The following is a 20,303-nucleotide window of genomic DNA, read 5'->3' as shown; positions in this document are numbered from 1 at the left end:
GTGGTCAGAGAATTAGTGAGTATTGACCCCAGAAACCAAACATGACATCTTGGGCTTCTCCAGCAAAACTGAATGGTAGTCAGCATGTCTAATAGAGATGGAATCATACTCAGTCAGCTCACTTACAGTTTTATTGATTGAGATATAATTCACATACCATAAACTTTATCCTTTTAAAATGTACAGTTCGGTGGTATTTAGTGTATTCACAAAGCTGTGCGACCATCAGCGTTAATCCTGGGACATTTCCATCACCCCCAAAGGAAACCCTGTGCCCGTTAGCAGTCACCCCCATTCTCCCTCACCACGTCCCTGGCAACCACGAACGGCCTTCCTGTCTCTACGGATTTGCCTCTTCTGGGCATTTCATAGATGCAGAACTGTGCAATGCATGGCCTTCCGTGGCTGGCTTATTTTGCTCAGCACAGAATTTGAGGGGTCTGTCCACGTGGCAGCACGATCAGGGCCTCGCCCCTCCTCCGTGTGTGGGTAGGCCACACTTTGTCTATTAGCTCTCCACTGAGGGACGTTTGGGTTGGCTCCTCTTTGGGTGCAGACTTCCCTGGTGGCTCACATGGTAAAGAATCCGCCTGCAATGGAGGAGACCTGGGTTCAATCCCTGGGTCGGGAAGATCCTCTGGAGCAGGAAATGGCAACCCACTCCAGTATTCTTGGCTGGAGGATCCCATGGAAAGAGGAGCCTGGTGGGCTACACCCCACAGGGTCGCAAAGAGTTGGGCACGACTGACCGACTAACACTTTCACTTTCCACTTTTGACTATCTTGCATGATATTGCTATGAACGTTTGTGTATGTGTTTTTGTGTGAACATAAGGTTTTCTTGGTTATATTCCTGATTATGGAATTGCTGGGTCATAAAGAGCCAACTCATTGGAACAGACCCTCTTACTGGGAAAGATTGAAGGCAGGAGGAGAAAGGGATGGCAGAGGGTAAGATGGTGGGATGGCATCACTGACTCAATGGACATGAGTTTGAGGAAATTCTGGGAGACAGTGAAGGACAGGGGAGCCTGGTGTGCTGCAGGCCATGGGGTTGCAAAGAGTCAGACAGCTGAGCGGCTGAGCAACAGTAACAATGGTAACTGCATATCTGACCTTATGAGGAAGTACCAAACTATTTTCCCCGGTGGTTGCTCCATTTTACATCCCCAACTGTGGTGTATGATGGTCCCCATTTTTTTGTTTTCTCGCCAGCACTTGTTATTGTCTGTCTTTTTTTATTACAGCCGTTTTAGTGGCTGTGAGGCGCTATCTCATTGTGGTTCTGGTTTGCATTTTCCTAATGATGGATGATGCTGGGTGTCCCCTCTGGTGCCTGTTGGCCATTTGTCTGTCTTTCAGAGAGATGTCTGTCCAAATCCTTTGCCTAATTTTAAAATTGGGAATTTTTTATAGTTGAGTTTTATGCATTCTCTGTGTGTTCTGAATATCACATCCTTGTCAGAGCTATGATTTGAAAATACTGCCATTCTGAGCTGTCTTTTTCCTTTCTAGATAGCATTCTTTGACATTCAATTCAAAAGTTTTTGACGTCCAGTTTATCTTTTTTCTCTCTGACTTTCTTTTTTCTTTTCAACTGTGGCTCATGGTGGCTTGCGGGATCCTAGTTTCCCAAGCAGGGATTGAGCCTGAGGGCCCATCAGGGAGAGTACCAAGCCCTCACCCCTGGACCGCCAGGGGATTCCATCTCTATACTTTTTAAAATGCTAATTCTACTTATGTCTAGATGAGCAGAACAGTGAAGCAGTGAATACATAATGCATTCACATAGACAACACCATTCAAAAGAGGGGGTGCTTAGCAGATGGCAGCGAAGAGATTGTTGATAGTGCCAGTGTGAGAAGACTCGCATCCAAGCAGTCTTCTCCTGCTGGACCAACCCGGGCAGGGCATAGAGTGGTAAGTGACCAAGACGAGCAGCTCGCAGGGCTCTGCACACTACATCCTTCTTACCCCATTTCATCCCACCTTCTGGTGTAGGGTTATTACAATTCACGTCTTCCAGATGAGACAGCGTGGGCCTAGAGAGTGGAATAGGGCTGGGGTCCCGCAGCTTCAGAGGGCAGGGCGCTCAGCCCAGCGCCTGGCCAGTGCAGACAGTTCAGTGCAGACCCCCCATTCCCGTTCCCGTGGTACTGCACTCCCGGTCCACAGCAGCAGTGCAGACCTGGAGGGTGAACCCTGGGATGGGTTTGGGGTGGGGGACACAGTCAGGGGGCGGCTGTGTCACTGGTGACCCACCCAGCGGGGGCGGTGCAGATGGTCTGGCACTGCTGGTGTGTCCAGTGCAACTTGGGGGGCCCGGAGGTGGGTGGGACGGGCAGTGCTGCGTCCTTGAGCTTATTATAATCACCAGCATTCCCTAAATGCTCTGGATCCCGGATCCTTGTCAGAGCTGTCATTTGAAGATACTGCCATTCTGTGGGGTGTCTTTTTCTTTTCTAGATAGGACTCTTTGATATTCAATTCAAAATTCTTTGAAGTCCAATTTATCTTTTTTTCTCTATTACCTTTTATCCCTTGTCACTATGATTTACATAGACTGTGGTTCCTTTCGGGGACTGTGTGGGTAACAGGCAGGAATGTTTGTCAGCCTGTGAGGGAAGAGGGTGGCCAGGGCTGTGGCGGTAGGGGGCTGCTGGTGACTCATCGCCCCTCTTCTAAGCGCAGGTATTGGGGTCACTCCCTCCTCCACCTTCAGCGGAACCACCTCTAGGTTCTCTGCTGTGTAGACCTCTGCATGGATCTCAGAGCCCAGGGCCTGTGGTTTATCCCAAAGGCCACCATTCACATGTTGATACACCTGGAAACCTTGTTATTTTAAGCTCCTCACAAAACATTCCCAAGAGACCAATTCGTCTCAGATTTTTTCTACTTCACTACTTTTAAAAAGCGTGCTTGAAAAAGGCACGGTATTTTCCTTTGATAAACCGAATAGATGTGGAGCCTGCCAGTTCATCCTCTCTCTTTGCAGCAGCTTTGTGTATTAACTCTTGCCTTGTCATCACAGAAGCGTGTGGCATCTGACTAATTTCAGGCGCCCGGGTTCTCACCTCCTGAGACTCAGGTTTGGTTGATTAGCAAGGTTTACTCCTAATTGGTGTCTGTCAGTAACAGAACAGGAGGAAGACGGAAAAACAATTATTGATCTGGTGTTTTCAGCTCTCCCAGCAACCAGAGTGGATTGACACCGTGGATAAATTGGCTAACTGGGAAGAGTAGCTGTGACAGTATGTGATGTGATGTTAGTGAAGGCATACAGCTCCCCAGGCGGCGCTAGTGGTGAGGAACCCACCTGCCAGCGTAGGAAACGGAAGATCCGTGTGTTCGATGCCTGGGTTGGGAAGGTGCCCTGAGGAGGGCATGGCAACCCCCTCCAGCATTCTTGCCTGGAGAATCCCATGGTTAGAGGAGCCTGGTGAGCTACGGCCCCTGGGGTCACAGTGAGTCAGACACAGCTGAGCAACTTAGCATGCACAGAGTTAGCAGCGGAGCCCTGCCCCTCCCGGCCGAACTGGGATCAGATCCCGCCTCCAACACTTTTCCTTTTCTGCTACCTTGGGATTACTTTGCCTCTCTGAGTGTTCTCATTTATAGGAATCATACAGCGTATTCCCTGTGGGGTTAGAGATAATGTCTGCAAAAGAGGCTCTCAGAGTCCCTGACACCTAGGAAGTATTCAGTGAATGTTCCTCTTGTTGTTAAGATGAAACAGAGGTGTCACAGTGGCCGCCAGCAGACCCAGCCCTGCTCGTTCAGGGAGAGGCTGGAAGGAGGCCGCTTTCAGGATCACAGCTGAATTCTTTTTCTAGTTGTGTATGTGACGTTGGCGGGATTGGCCCCATGGGCAGAAATTCATACATTACTGGGCGTATTAACCGGATTCTGAGGCTAGCACACGTGTTGCCATATTTCTCCTTGTCTGGAATCTAGCAAAGAGCCAGGGAAATAATGGAAATGCCCCTGCAGGAAAGAGTCAGCAAAATAGATGGTCCAAAGTCTTAGGGATTAAAAACTCATCCACTTTCTCCTTAGGAGAGGACTTCAGGCCCTCACTGTGTTTCTGGGGTTTTGTTTGTAGCCCCCAGCCTCAGTCCACAGACCATCACCTTCCACGGGGGCCCCCAGGCCCGCTGGAGGCATCTTCACACCCTCTGGGGTGCATCTGCCGTGTCCACACCATCCTCAAGCCAGTCATGTTTCTTTCTATTTCCATCATAACTCTGAGAGGCCACACTGCTAGCTGTTTGGTCTGCACGATTGTATCAGCCGTAGCCCACCAACAAGTCTGCCCACATTTATGTTTCCTGCCCCGTTAGCTGTTCGTCAGAAGCAGAGTGATCTGCTGGAAAAGCAAATATGATCAGGCCGCTCCTCACACACACACACACACACTTACGTCCTGCCCTGTTAGCTGTTCGTCAGAAGCAGAGTGATCTGCTGGAAAAGCAAATATGATCAGGCCACTCCTCACACACACACACCCTGACATACTTCAGACACATCAGTGGCTCCTCCAGTCTTACCTGAGACTCGGTTGGGGAAGCTGCACTTCCACACTCCTTCTAGTGACTGTTGGCAGGTCCTAGGTCCCTGGCGGCCAAAGGCATCCGTTTCTTGCCATTGGCTTCCCACCGTGGACTATGGCATAGCGTCTCCATAGGGCTGCTTACAGTGTGGCAGCTTGCTTCCCCCAGACTGAGAGCTCCAAGGAAGAGAGAGAGAGCGAAAGAGGACGACTGAGGGGACTTCCTGGCTTAGGGACTTGGTGCTTTCACTACCAGGGCACAGGTTCGATCCCTGGTTGGGGAACTAAGATGCTGAAAGCCTTGGATTGTGGCCAGGAAAAGCTGAGACAAGTTTAGTCATCCTGTGTCTTAATCACCTCTTGAAAGGAACATCCCATGACTTTACCATATTTTCTTAGAAGTGAGTCACTAGGGACTGCACGCAGGTGTGAATACCAGCTACCTTAGAGGCTGCCTGTCCCAGGGATTTAAGTTAGGGAGAGGGCAGGATAAAGTAAGGACCCACACGTTCTGCCAGGGAGTTGGTAGAAGTGTCATAGGAGGGGATAGAAGCTCTTGGGGTGTCAGGAGAAGAAGGAGGTGGCATTTCGTGGGGGAATATTTGAGAAGGCCTTCATGAGGGTGATCTCAGTGGATATGGGCCCTGGGTGACTGGATTCAGCAAGTAGAGATGAAGGAGAGAGAGGGACCCTGGTCTGCTCCCTTTTAATACCCACTTTTAATGGATTTGGTTATCTGGTTCCAGCCCTTGGCAGCTCAGAAGATAGAAGCAGCAGAGGAGAGGTGTGTTTTTTCCAGCAGACATTCACACAGGAGCAGGCGGTGGCCACCAAGTGCAGAGCAGGGCAGTGGCATCAAGAAGGGACCCAGGATTTCCACATGCACAGTGCTCCGGCTCTGTTTGTTAGCAGAGGTGCGCCCGGGAGCCTCTGAGGGGACTGCTCCATCACAGGCTAGCACGTGACACGGAGGGGCAGTGACAGGCGCAGTGTGCTCTGTTTTAGAAGACACAGGAGTGTGTAGGAATTTTAGAACCACACTTCAGTTACAGTATATGACCGGTAGGGGGTCCTTCAAGAAGCAGGAACATCAGCCTTCCATCCAAGTTGGATTATCAACACGAGAAAGGCCAAGGAAAAGTACACTAACTAGATACATACATTTTCATTTTTTTTTTGGCCACACCTCAAGGCAGGTGGGAGCTTAGTTTCCCTGGGATCAAACCCGCACCCCCTGCATTGAAAGTGCAGAGTCTTAACCAGTAGACCACCAGGGAAGTCCCCAAGATATGTACACTTTAAAAATTAAAACTGGCTTGTTCTTTCATCGCATGAACAAAACACGAACCTGCTTTCCATCTAACTCACAAAGGGGGTGGCCATTCTGCTCGGTTTTGTTGCCACTCGTTGACAAGCGTGCAGGCCCTCAGGTGGGGAGTCATGTGAAGAATTACAACTCACGTCCCCGGCGCAGGGTTTTCTTTCCTTTGCCTCTCGGAGAAGCAGAGCTCATGTATAGGTGAGAGCCTGACTATTTCTGGAGGCAGATGGATTAAAGGACCCACATGATAGTGACCTGTTAGCTTTTCTGATGTTTTAAATGAATGTCTGTGGCTTATCCCTGCTAGAATGGAAAGCACTTCTCCCGTCCTTCTCATGAAGCTCAAGCCCCAACAGTTCTGATTCAGACTGATGTCTCAGCATGTGGGTTTTTTTCTCCACAAAGACTCACCCATTTGTTTAAGTCACCCTCCAGTGTGCGGTAGTGGGCAGAGAAGGGAGGTGAGGTTTGTATCCTGGTTCTGCCTCTTGCTGGTGACCTTGACTTTCTTTTTCTGAGTCTTCCTTGCTTCATCTGCAAGATTGAGATACCACACCCTCCCTCACTGAAGTTTCGTTTCAGGTCAAATATTATGTGGAAATTCATGGATGCAATCCTGGCACCTCTGTGCTTAATAAAAGGGCATGGTCACTCAAAGTACAATCTAAAAAACCGTGGTCTCGTAAAGTGTCTCCACTGTACCCTACGATTCTGCCTTTTGAATATTTAATAACAATCGTTCAAAAGCCTGTTCCTTTACCGGCTCCCCTATTGGACTCTCAGCTCCACTCAGGCAAGCACATGCCTTGTTTTCTCTTTTCATGCACTTTCTGCACTTACTTTTCCTGCCTCCCTAACTTCTGTTGGATTGGGTGAGCTTTTACTTTACACCCTCCCCCAGCCATTCTTTGTAACTCATGTGCTTTTGAGACGTTTTCCTTAAGTTGTGTCCACATGAAAGGGAAAAAGTTAACGTGTTAGTTGCTCAGTGATATCTGACTCTTTGTGACCCCGCCAGGCTCCTTTATCCATGGAATTCTCCAGGCAAGAACCCTAGAGTGGGTAGCCATTCCCTTCTCCAGGAGATCTTCCCAACCCAGGGATTGAACCCGGGTCTCTTATATTGCAGGCAGATTGTTTACCATCTGAGCTATCAGGGAAGCCCGTTATGTACACATCAGTTCAGTGCAGTTCAGTTGCTCAGTCGTGTCCGACTCTTTGCGACTCTTCGCAGCACACCAGGCCTCCCTGTCTATCACCAACTCCAGGAGTTCACTCAAACTCATGTCCATCAAGTTGGTGATGCCATCCAGCCATCTCATCCTCTGTCATCCCCTTCTCCTCCTGCCCCCAATCCCTCCCAGCATCAGGGTCTTTTCAAATGTGTCAACTCTTTGCATGAGGTGGACAAAGTATTGAAGTTTCAGCTTCAGCATCAGTCCTTCCAGTGACCACCCAGGACTGATCTCCTTTAGGGTGGACTGGTTGCATCTCCTTGCAGTCCAAGGGACTCTCAAGAGTCTTCTCCAACACCACAGCTCAAAAGCATCAGCCTAAATGTGACAGTGACCTCTGCACCATTTCCAGAGCCGTGGCATGCCCCAGCTCTGGCCTTCCCACCCAGTATTATTGCCTAAAGCTATAGTTCTACCTTGTGCAGACTCCAGCCTTCAGTCAGCCTCTATCCGTTTGATGATGATTTTATAGTCAATTCTTACACTGATTTACTGACACATTTTCTCCTTTCTGTGCTGGCTGCTTTTCCTTGCAAGTCAGTTTTTCTTTGTGAATACGGTTTTCTTTTTCTTGAAGTGCATCCCTTTTCAGTTCTTCCAGCGAGGGCCTAAGGGTAGTAAGCATTCTTTTACTGAAAATTCTTAATCTTTTATTTTTTTTTAACCTTTTTAGTTTATATTGGAGCTTAGCTAATTAACAATGTTGTGATAGTTTCAGGTGAACAGTGAAGGGACTCAGCCATACATATACACGTATGCATTCTCCCCCAGACCCCTCTCCCATCCAGGCTCCTACATAACATTGAGCAGAGTCCCCCGCAGTATACAGTAGTAGGTCCTTGTTCGTTATCCATTTTAAATACAGCGGTGTGTACATGTCCATCCCAAACTCCCTAACCATCCTTTCTCCCCATCCTTCCCTGATTGAAAATGCCTGATCTTTACCCTTGCCTCTGAATGATGGTTTAGCTGGATATAGAACTTGTGTTTAATGGTTATTTTCCTTGGCACCTGGAAAATGTTACAGGTCGGTCTGGTGCCAAAGCCCAGTTCCCACTTGACCTCTGAGCCATGTGAGCATCTTAGCGGAATTAAGGATAAACAAGATAGCGTTGTTGTTACTGGATATATGGAACTGCTCAATTCAATACATATTAAACTGGAAAAGAGAACTGTGATGGACAGGATTGCATCTTGGGACCAAAAGATGCAACCTGATCCTAGGTAGCAATGTTTACATAAATGCGTGTGAGTTTTGGGTATATGCTATGGTATTAGCACTTTGTATCCCCAGCAGCACTGATACGTATTTTTTTGAAATTTGAATTTGAAAGTCGCTCAGTCGTGTCTGACTCTTTGCTACCCCACAGACTATATATTCCAGGCCAGAATACTGGAGTGGGTAACCTTTACCTTCTCCAGGGGATCTTCCCAACCCAGGGATCAAACCTAGGTCTCCCACATTGCAGGCAGATTCTTTACCAGTTGAGCCAGAGGGAAGCCCAATATATGTATATACTCAAATAAATGACTGCTGCTATGGAAAAAGAAAAAAAAGGATGAGCAGGAGCATAGTTAAACTGGGACTTCTGGCAACAGCTGACATACCTTGCCTGGGCTGTGCACAAGAATATTCTCCCACACCTTGGAAAGGGCCAAATAAGCAATGCGGGCGGAGGACGTGCTGAGATTTAGCAGGCTTAGACAGCTCCACACCCGGCTTCCAAGCCTGCAGCCGCTGACCCCACTGGCACCTCCTTGGTGCTCTGTGCTGCTTCGGAGACGGGACAGGGAGTTGGGTTTGGGTTTCTTTCTTTGGTCTGGGTGTGGCGTGTCTGCAGGGGAGGCTCCCTGCACGGGCAGAGCAGATTCACTCTCCTCTACGCCCAGGGCTCTGCACAGGCCTGGAGGCGCCCTGCTTTTAGAGGGACCACTCGCCATTCCCACAAATCCATCTCTGCCCGCAGATCATGAAGGAAGTGCGGCGCGCGCTCTGCAACGCAGCCACGGACGACAGCAAACTGCTTCTCCTCAGCGCTGTGGGCAGCGTGTTCTGCAGCGGCCTGGATTACTCCTACCTGATTGGCAGGTTGTCCAGCGACCGGAGGAAGGAGAGCACCCGGATCGCAGAGGCCATCAGGTGAGTCTGCACACGCCGGGGGGCGTGCCTAGGTTTAGCATGTGAAAATACAGGCTGCTTAGTTAAATTTGAATTTCAAACGAGGAAACATTTTTAAAAGCATGAGTATATCCCATCCTATGCAGCACTTGGGATACACTTATACTAAAAAATTGTTCAGTCGCTCAGTCGTGTCCAGTTCTTTGCGACCCCATGGACTACACCACGCCAGCCTCCTCTGTCCTCCTCTATCTCCTGGAGTTTGCTCAAGCTCATGTCCACTGAGTCAGTGATGCCTTCCAACTATCTCATTCTCTGCCACCCTCTTCTCCTTTTGTCTTCAATCTTTCCCAGCATCAAGGTCTTTTCCACTGAGTCAGCTCTTCACATCAGGTGGCCAGAGTATTGGAGCTTCAGCTTCAACATCAGTCCTTCCAATGAATATTCAGAATTGATCTCCTTTAGGATTGACTGGCTCGATCTCCTAGCAGTACAAAGGGTGTCTCAAGAGTCTTCTCCAGCACCACAATTCAAAAGCATCAGTTCTTTGGTGCTCAGCCTTCTTTATGGTCCAATTCTCATATCTGTACATGACTATTGGAAAATTGTTTTATGTTTGTCTGAAATTCAGAGTTTAATTGGACGTCCGATATTTTCCTGCCAAAATTAGAGATGCTTTTACACTCTAGGTTATATCCCACTTTATTTATTTATTTTTTATCAAAAAGAGATATTATTTCCTCACGTTAAAGCCAGCCTCTGGTAATGCCCAAGAATTATACACACTAATCCCACCGTCTGCCTGGTGGTGAAATCTTTGCTTTTCGGGGCGTCCCAGCCTCATGGAGCTGACACGGCCCAGCCATGAGGAGGAGGAGGGACGTGGGCAGCTCTGTATATGCAGACCCTTGGGTGGGGAGCATTTCCCCCTCTTGCGTTGTCTTTGGGGCAAAAGCTGGGATCCTGGGGAGGACATCCACTCCCATAGATCAGTATCTCCTTTGGGAAAGCAACGTGTGGTTACAACCTCATTCTTTACAGATTTGTCAGAAGCAAGTGAGTGTGACTTCCAGCAAGGCTGTCTTCAGTGGGCAGCAAGGCTGCCCTTCAGGGTGTGCCTCCACCCTGGGAAGGGCACACGCCCACGGCTACACCTTATGTGGACTAAGTGCTTCTTCTCCAGGGACCAGGCCGCACCACCAAACCATGACTTGTCTGGGGACCACACGTCCCCTGGACCACTGGTTCTCAGCCCAGGGAGCTTTTCCAAAACCCAGCGGCTCAGCAGCATCTCTAGGAGCTTTGGGCTTAATGAGTGAGGGGAGTGCTGGGGCAGCATGTCTTGGGTTTCAAAATTTCTTTGGTGATTCTAATATGAAAGCAAGATCAGGAACCCCTGCCGCGTGCCAACCAAGAGGCTTCTCCACATTGACTGAGTGCACCAGCAATCGGGAATGTCCCCTGGACGAGGGCATGGCAACACACTCCATTATTCTTGCCTGGAGAATCCCATGGACAGAGGATCCTGGTGGCCTATAAATCCATAGGGTCACAAAGAGTCAGCCATGACTGAAAGCGACTTAACACACATGCACCAGAAATTCTAGAACCAGTGTTCTAGACAAGCATTTCCTGGAAAACTTTCTGCAGCTTTCCAGAGAAGCATCGTGAATGAGGGACCCTGCTGATGAGGTCTGTCCCCTCTTCTGTGGCTTTTCCAGGCATGTTAAGAAATTTACAGTCTGAGAGGTCTCTTGTAAAAGAACTTCATTCAGAATCTACCAAGACCGATACGTATTTTGGCCACAGAACCTCGTAAGCTGCTGGCGTCCCTTGCAGTTCTTACGCACAGTGTCGGCTGGGCTGAGCCCAGGATCCGGGCCAGACACCCGGCCGTGGCACCCCAGCCACGGTCCCTCCCCATCCTGATAGTTTCCTGAAGAAAACACGCCTGCACCTGGCCTGAGAAGCTGCCCGCCCTCTGCAGATGTTCACTGAATGAACTAGCAGATGTGGGAAGAGCTCGGATGACTCACTCCGCAGAAGCCTCTATCCAGGACCCAAACAAAGCTGTGTGCTCCATCCCCGCAGAGAGGCCGGCCTCACCTGAACCCCTCACAGGGCAGACCATGGCCTGCTGGCTGGATGCTGGGACGAGAAGGAGTCAGATTACCTGTGTGCAGTACTCGGTCCATTCCTGGCCCATAATGAGTACTTAGGACTGGTGTAAAGAATGATTTTCACTGTTCTTCCCGTTACTTCCAGCCATGAGGTCTAGCTAAAAGCCTGGATCTGACGATGGAGCGGGCTTCTGGTGGGGGGCCCAGGGTGCCTGTCACTGTGTGTGTGCCTGGTGCCCACATGCCCTGTCTTGGCCGACTTGGCTCTGAAGTTTGGCAGTGGGGGGCTGCACCCCACGGCTCCCATTATAGGGAACGGGCAGCAGGGTCACAGTTGCCAAGTGCTCCGGGTGGACTCTGGACACCCCCGATGCAGGAGTTTGCTCCGAGTCTTTCTGTGGGCCAGGAGAGAAGCTCACGGACCACTGGGAACAGCGTGAAAGCTGTGTCCGCCCTCCCCGGCTGATGTGCTGACTGTGATGACAGAGATGCGTGTGCCAGGCTCTGAGCTGGTGCTGGCTGGACACTTACATTGAAGTCTCTGGCTTTCCCGTTTTATGAGAAGCCAAATGAGGCTCCAGAGACTAGGCGACTTGTCCCAGGTCTCCCCACTCGTTAGGGGCAGTGTTGAAGCTGGAGGCCAAGTCCTCCAGCCCCCAAAGTTCCTGATCCTCCTGCCACGTCAGCCCAGCCTACAGCTCCCGGCGTGGGCTCAGGTTGAGTGGAGGCTGGTGTGAGCCTGAGGGACTCTGACATGGGGGGACGCACCAGCCATCTCCCCAGCACTGCCCTGCCACCCAGGCCAGGATCAGATATCTGAGCGGTAGCGTCTGTAATGCAATATCCTGCTTGCTGTCTGGCTTCCACGTCCAGCGGGCCCTCGCGATAGAGATCTCCTGCTCGAGGTGAGAGGAAAAGGAAGGGGAGTGTGGTCTGCTCACCGTGTTTTATATCAAGGAAATGAATTTGCAAGTCTGCTGGATTGAACGGAGAAGGGAATGGCAACCCATTTCAGAACTCTTGCCTGGAAAGTCCCATGGACAGAGGAGCCTGGTTGACTGTAGTCCGTGGGTTTGCAAAGAGTCGGACACAACCGAAGCAACAGCACTTAGCACGCTGGACTGAAATGGGAGGATGGGTCGAAGGGTCAGAGGGTCAGAGCTGAGCGTGCTTGGGCCCCTCTTCCCTCCTCGGGGGTCCTTGGTGCCTGTGCACAGAGCTCAGGTTGGAAAAAACAGCATGAAAGTTTCTGGGGTCTGGAAGAGGAAGCTCCTGGAGAGTCATGAGTGCCCACGTGACTTTCTGGGAGGACTGTCATGTGGATGGTGAAGCAGAGGGAATAGGAGTATCAGAGGGGCCGCAGCAGGGGGGGCGTCCCGATAGGGGTGGGCCCCCTTTACTGAGAGTGTGCAGCAGAGGCTGTGATGCATCCTCAGGAGGTGATTCTATGCCAAGTGGAAGATCTGGTTCCCTGCCTCTCTCTTAACGTCCTTCCCAACTGTGAGATCCAAGATCCTGGAGTTGTACCAGGGAGTTTAGGAATCGGACATCTGTTGAAAATCCCAAACCCAAACCCTGTGGTTCCAAGGACCCTGCAAAGAAGCCCCACTCTCCCCTGCAGATTCCAAATTGCATTTGGCAAAAAGTTCCTGTTAAAACCAGTGGCTGGGGCCATGAAGTTAGGAAGTCAAGCTAGGAAACAGGCCACTGGAAACCCAGGACTCAGAAGGCCATAGGGCCACATCTCCCTCTGTGCAGCAGTGTCCTTCTGGGGTCAGCTGCGCTGGGCAACAGTGGCTGAGGTGCATCCCAAAGAGTCTACTCACAGAGTCGCACAGAAGTCAGGAAATCCAACGGCTCAAGCCTGGGTGCATGTTTTGTGACAACATGTAGGTCCCAAGATAACCCCCACGTCAGGAGTGTTAAGCTATCTTCTCACAGTTCAGTCTAATCCTGGCATATCACTGTGATACCCAGGTTTTTTGAGATGAATTTAAGGAAATAGTATCAATTGAGAAGAGAGAAATCAGCTTGATGTTTGTATAAGTTAAGTATTCGCTGCTGTAACAAATGAACTGCCAACACACATAATGGCTCAGCTGTGAAAGAAATTTACTTCTTGCGTGTGTGAACTCAGAGTAGATATTACTGATCAACCCATGGCTGTCCCCCAAGGGCTGAGTCAGGAACCCAAACACCTGCCATTTTGTGATTCAACAAATGTGTTCCAAGATTGCTGAGCCTGTCAAGCTGGGAGGGCTATGTGGGGGGAGATTTTCTTGTACCAGGCCCAGAGTGTGTATCTGGTTTCTGCTCATGTCGGCCGGCACCTGGTTACTTGGGCATAGCCAGCTGCCAGGGAGACCATGTTCCAACAGTAACCCCAGGAAGAAGAGGGAAGGGAAAGCAGGTCTGATGACCAGCCGGTGCCTCCCTACCACACATCTACCGGCCTTGCTCTCTTTCTGGGGGACGATTTACTAAGTGTTCATCCCGATGTGCTTGGAGACCAAGCAGGGCATGAGGCAGACCTGTGAGTTTCCTTAAGGAACTGGGAGAGGAGGAGAGTTCAAGCAAGCAGCAGATAATTGGGATAATTGCAAATCCCGATCACGGAGTTTTCCAAGAACTCTCAGAAGGCCCAGGCCGCCCCTGCACAGTGAGCAGAGGTGAGAGAGACAGGAGATGAGTCTGGAGAGGGAAGCGGAGGCAGACCAAGGTCACGGTTTGGAGTCTGGATTTTATTCTTGCAAGTTCCTGTTAGTTTCCAATCTTCTACCTGAAAATAATGAGGGATGCAGGCTTTACTAGACATCCTGGGTTTTTCCTCCATGTCCAGATGAACATTAATGTTTTATGGACCTTATAAAGCAGCTAGGGGAAAGGTGAAGAGGACTGGAGGTCGTTGTAGGTGCCCCTACAGGTGTTTAATATTCAAGATGCATGTTGTAAGCTTGCTCGGTGCAGGACAGGGAGGCGACATTGCCTGATCCATAGCCACGGAGACCGATGCCTCATGCCCCCAGGGGAGCCCAGCATCTTTCCCCAATTTTGGCCAAAGCCACTCAAACATACAGACCTTCATCAGCATTCTAGAACCACATTCAGTGAGTCTGGTATGCCTGTAGGTAATTCAGAATCAGATAGTCCTGATACTGAAGGAGCTCTTTAGAGGTCATCAGTCCCCACCTGTGCCCATGGTCTAAAGCTCACTCAGGGTGATCATCAGGCCGGACTCGGGGTACCTCCAGGAACAAGAGGTTCATGCCGCCAAAGGCACCCACTCCACCCCACCCCTGCCCTTAGAACATTCCTTCTCTCCTTGAGTTCAAATACCCCTCCTTATAAGACTCTCTTAGCTCCGTTCTGAGCGCTAACACTAGGGGTATCTTCCTTAAGGACATTAGCTCTTCGTTCCCGTCTTGGAGGTGGAAGGGCAGGGTAGCTAGGTGCAGTGCTGGGACCATGGGCTCGACCTGGGATCTTCTGGGCAAACCGTGGTCACCCCGTGAGTTTTCCTCTGAAAATCTGATGCCAAGCACTGTGCCATGCCTGTGCCTGTGGCTCCAGGGCTCGCCATCTGGGAGGTCCCCCAATGACCCGTGGGTGCTTCCCAGCACCTGGGAAGGCTTATTCCCACCTCGACAGAATCAAGCTTGTCTGTGGGTCTTGGCGAATCCATTCACCTGCTAAAGAGGGTCCTCTCTTTTCCCCAGGGACTTTGTGAAGGCCTTTATTCAGTTCAAGAAGCCCATCGTCGTGGCGATCAACGGGCCTGCTCTGGGCCTGGGCGCCTCCATCCTGCCCCTCTGTGACATCGTGTGGGCCAGCGAGAAGGCCTGGTTCCAGACCCCGTACGCCACCATCCGCCTCACGCCCGCCGGCTGCTCCTCCTACACCTTCCCCCAGATCCTGGGCGTCGCCCTGGTAAGCCTCCTCGTCTCTGCGGCACATTTGGGGTGCCAGAGCACCCCTCCTCTGTCCTGGTGTTTAGGGCGCAGCCCTTCACGTGGGTAGAGGCCCAGGGCTGCTCCCCCCTGTGCAGGCTGCAGGCCGTCTCAGCTTCTGCCTCCCTGGGGTTGCTGCCCGCCGGTGTCCACACAGCCTGCCCAGCAGGTGGATTGCAAGGTGGTTTGGACTCAGGAACTGGGGCCACTTTCTTGCGGCTCACAGCCTCAGCAGTGGCAGGCAGATGAGGCAGGCACTTTCCCCTGTGATCTCAGCCTCTGTGCTCTGCCCCATTCCTCCCGGCCTTGATGGTCACAAACATATTAACATTGCAGAGCCTTGTCTCTTTCATTTCAGTCATTTCTGAAATTCCAAGAGTGTTCCCGATTGAGACCTGTTTTTGCCAACTGACTGTGTCCCGTGTGGCTTCTTCCACTGGGTTTCTTCCTCGCATTTCTCCTTCCTGAGATGGTGTCTCTTGTCTCTAAATACATACAGCGTGTGTTCGTCTTCAAATCTCCAACCAGATGCATCCATTAGCCTGTTACCGACCTGACAAATTTCACTCCTCAGGCATGAAAGATTGTCCTTTGGGTCATCATGACCCCCCCAGAGGGGAAGCGGGTGCACAGATCCAGAGGCTGGGAGAGCTTGGCATTTTAACATCTGCCTAAGAGCAGCTAAGCATGCCAGGAAGGGGACTGGAGGGGAGGCTGGTCGACAGCAGTAAGGGAGGGGCTTGCATGGTCCGCTGTGGGAAGGAGGCAGGGACTCGTCCTGAAGGAGGGAGGGGCTACGGCCGTCTTGCCCTGATTGTCAGTGGGAGAGCCACTCGTGGGTGTCAGTGGTGGTTGCACTGTGCCCCGCCTTTGCCTAGGACCTTATCCGCGTAGCTCCTCCCAGAACACGAATAACAGCTGAGAGAAATTCTTCGGGGAGCAGAGTGCAGAGGACCCTGCGGAAGGCAGGAGGGGTTTCTGCCCTTGGCTGCTGGGCAGCGCCTGCAGCCAGCCCTGGGCCCCTGGAAAGGATGCATTCTGTGTCGGGATCATGTTGTTACTCAGGACCTTTTGGGCAGTCGGTGAGGGAGACCCCTGAGGTGGCTTAAAGGATGGTGTGGGGGACAGAGAGTTTACCGGTCCCCGTAACTGGCAGGCCCAGCAGCAGAGCCCCTGTTGGGGGTGCCAGGCCCCGGCATCCCAGAGCCAGCAGGACTCTTGTTCTCCGTCCGTCCTGTCTTTGCAGCTCCTCGTCTCCACGGAGCAGGGACAGACACAGCAGTGGGTGGCCCTGGGCTGAGTGGCTTAAGCCACCAGAGAAGGAGGAAGATTCTTCCCCATCCTCTCCAGCTTGGGGACCTCACAGAGAGCTTTAATGCCTGGGGTGGCTTTTCTGTTTATTCCCATATCAGCCATCAAGGACCGGGTGTCAACTCTGAACTGTCCCAAGTCCCTCCTGGGGGGTCTGCCACCAGACACGGGGAGGGGTATTGGGCAGACGAAGCTCCTATAGGTACATGACTTCTTTTGGGAATTTAACGGAAGCTGGGGGCCCTCTGCTCAGAAAGATGCATACAGACACAAGCGTTGGCAAATAGGTCCCGCGGCATCTTTGGTCCCCAGTTAAGGATGCCGCCTCTGAGAGCTGGGACCATCACCCACAGCATGCTGACTTGTTAACAGGCTCACAGGCATACCGGCTCTCAGCTTTCTCCTGCCTTTGCTTTTTCAGGCCAACGAGATGCTCTTCTGTGGGCGGAAGCTCACCGCCCAGGAGGCATGCAGCAGAGGCCTGGTGTCCCAGGTCTTCTGGCCGACCACGTTCAGCCAGGAGGTCATGCTGCGGGTCAAGGAGATGGCCTCCTGCAGCGCGGTGGTGAGTTCTGCGTCTCTGCGCTATTCTCGCAGGTGGGGGCAGCGAGACCGGAAGGGAGTGTCCGACTTGCCAGAGGTCACACAGGGAGTACATGGGAGGCCCTGTGTGATTTCACAGAGGCCGAGTCTCGGTGCTGAGAGCTTAAATCCAGAGGGAGACGGTCAGCACCGTTAGGTGTTCCCACGTCAGGTGCAGTGCGAAAACCTCAGAAGAGATTTATAGCCTGGGGCAGAAGTGGTGCCTTAAAGCTCCCAAACTTGCACAGACACACAAATCATCTACGGTTTTCAAAGAAGGGGAAGCAAGAGCGAATAAGGGCAGGGTACGAGCCAGCTGAGAGATGAGAAACAACAGTTCCTGCCGCCCTGGAACCTCATTTCTCCTGCCCGCCCAGCACGCGGCACATTTAAAGTCTACAGTTCAACTCTGAAGACTCCTTGAAAACTGGATAAGTGAATAACACCTCCGTGGAGGCACTGGGTTTTAACTGTCGATTTTATCTCATGAAAGTCGCTCTGAGCGCTGCGTGGGAATACCCCGGGGATGGGGGGAAAAGGGCAGGGCAGGAGAAGAGGCGCTCTGAGAGCAGAAGGTCCGGACGCTCTCTGTGCTCTAGCGTCACGGGGAGCTGGGCTGGACTGTGGGGGCCGAGCGGTCACCTCCCCCTTCTCCCCGTCTACCCTGAGTCCCCACCCACAGTCACTTACCTCCTGATTGCCCCCGCCAGCCTTTACAGACACCCTCAGTGCCCAGGAAGCCTGTGGTCCCAGGGATGGTGGCAGGGTGGGGACAGCCCTGCCATCTTGGTGGTCGTTTGTCATGGGCCAAGCCCTTTGCTCAGCTCTTTATGTGGATTCTCTTTCAATCTTCCTGATGACTCTGGCGGCCAACTCTTTGCCCAGAACTCTCTCCTGTGGTTTTAGCCCCGGAGATCTCAAGTCCCAGGAAACTGCATGGCCCAGGCAGACAGGGGTGGTTGGTGCCATAGGGGCCGCTGCCTGCAGGGGTGGGTAGATGCTCTCAGTGGGGTAAGCGGTGTGAGTGAGGGCACGGGGGGTTCAGGCAGTGGCTCCTGGTGGTGTGAGCTGGCGCACAGCATTTTGGGGGGCCATGAGGCTGAAAAGGCAGAAGGACAAAGACCCCAAAGCTCCCCTGAGAAGTCTGACCTCTGGGGGTGCTCAGACAAAACCGGCTTTTGAAGAATTCCTGCAAGGAAGACTCTCCTGTCCATAGACAGGAGTTCAGGAGCTTCGGGGTGATTCGCCTGAGACAGGAATCTCCCCCATGCCCCCGGAGATGGTGGTCTTTGGAGAAATTTGGGGGAGGGAAGAGGTGTCCTTCATCAGCCAGCCCCTCCTTACCACCCGTGAGCCTCCAGCCCAAGCTGAAGGATAGGGTCACTGCCCACTTCCAGCCTGCTTGAGCAAGGGAGCTCTTGTCTTGCTGTTTTTTGTTTGAAAGCACTTGGTGAGACTGAGAACTGAAGTCCCCCCATCCGCAGAGAATGGGGAGGCGAGTAGAAGGATGCTCGGACTCTTTGCTGCCAGCTGTGCCTCTGCCAGACTGAGGCAGCCGTGGGGGCCTACAGAATCAGCCAGGGGTTTGCAGGGCATGTCCACCAGGCAGCCATGGGCACGTCCACTTCCCTGAGCTCGGGTCCTTCATCTGTCATGTGGAGATAAACATACTGCCTGTCTGTGGAGTGAACTTGAGGTGGAAATGAACGACTGCATGGAGAGTGCCTGTCACAGAGCCGACAGCTAATGGTGGTCGTAGTGGCTTTGCTGTCCTGTGATTGCTGCGACGGTTCTTACTCACGATCATGATTATTATTGCTATTTTTACCACGCTGGCTACTGTATTACTAATATTCAAATCATTAATACTGCTGCAATATAATACTATCGTATTACTGTCCCTGGCGATACTATAATTGCTACTGTAATACTATAGTTCTGTTACTACTGTTACCGTTATTACCACCACTAACATTACGGTTATCACAACTATGATACTACAGTATTACTGTTGTCACTATTATTGCTCGTCACTGCCATTTATTGCCATTGTTATTACTTGCTATTGCAAGGATCGCTACTTTTATTACCACTGCTCTTACTGCTAAGCCTGAACAAGGGACGTTGCTGTCGAGGTGGGTCCTGTGGGTACTCTGGCAACCCTTTAGTTCATTTCCTTATCTTACTTTGTGATCCCAGCCATTCTTGAGTTAGGTAGCACACGGAGGTTAAAGCAGTATCTCCCCAAGTTTTTTCCTGACATCCATAGAAAGTGATACTGAGTATCTGTCACCCGTGGGTAAAAGACCAAGTCCTTGCAGTCGGGGTTAACACAGGTCCCACTCATCCATCCCAGGGACTGAGGGCTTGACATCTGGGCACATGTGCAACCTGTTCCTGGTGTTGCCAAGGGGCAGCGGCCTGGGAAGCCCGGGACCACAGGAGGCGCCTCCTCTGGCTGTGGACATCAGAAGGTTACCCAGGCCAAGTACGTCCCTTGGGAGCAGAGTCCCTGGCGCCTGGCTGATGAGGCTCGTGCATTTCCCTGCAGGTGCTGGAGGAGTCAAAATGCCTCGTGCGGAGCTTCCTGAGGTCGGTGCTTGAAGACGTGAATGAGAAAGAATGCATCATGCTCAAGCAACTCTGGAGCTCCTCCAAAGGCCTGGATTCCCTCTTCAGCTACCTGCAGGACAAAATTTACGAAGTCTGAGGGCCCAGCACTGCAGGGCCCCTGACTTCCAGCTCCGCCCCTGTGTTTCAGAGATCGGAGCCCAGTGTATGCTCGGCCGAGGAGTCTGTCCAGGTGTCTCTCTGTCCCTAGGGTTGTGTCCATTTCCTTGTGTCCTTTGGTTGCTCCTCATTGGTTTGGTTTTGTGTAATGATGGGAAACGCAGTGTGCTTGGCCTCCTGCCCCGTGTCCACACCTCAAACCCCAACTGGCTGGGGGGCCATCGAGGGCTATCTCTTCCCAGGCCTTTGCCAGGCGCCCTTGTCCTGCCCCACTTGCTGAGATGCACCATCCTTGTCCAGGAAGGAAGACCAGTCCCCTCACCCCACCAGTCCCTCTGACTCAGGCTGTGTCTGACACAGTGCCTCTGACGTGGAGACTCAGCTGCCGT

General features: G+C 51.7%; 1 protein-coding gene across 1 annotated transcript in view; it reads left to right on the top strand.

The window, feature by feature from the left end:
• Positions 1-19,894, top strand: part of CDYL2 (chromodomain Y like 2) — an 87,138-nt gene extending 67,244 nt beyond the window's left edge. The window contains exons 5-8 of the mRNA XM_068992232.1: positions 9,073-9,245; positions 15,061-15,271; positions 17,024-17,167; positions 19,736-19,894. Coding sequence (XP_068848333.1) covers positions 9,073-9,245; positions 15,061-15,271; positions 17,024-17,167; positions 19,736-19,894 — 687 coding nt within the window. The remainder of the gene's footprint in view (positions 1-9,072; positions 9,246-15,060; positions 15,272-17,023; positions 17,168-19,735) is intronic.
• The last annotated feature ends 409 nt before the right edge of the window (positions 19,895-20,303 follow it).

The sequence above is a fragment of the Capricornis sumatraensis genome, chromosome 20 (genome assembly GCF_032405125.1).
Source record: "Capricornis sumatraensis isolate serow.1 chromosome 20, serow.2, whole genome shotgun sequence".
NCBI classification, from domain to species: Eukaryota; Metazoa; Chordata; class Mammalia; order Artiodactyla; family Bovidae; genus Capricornis; species Capricornis sumatraensis.
This window is presented reverse-complemented; position numbering and strand designations above follow the sequence as displayed.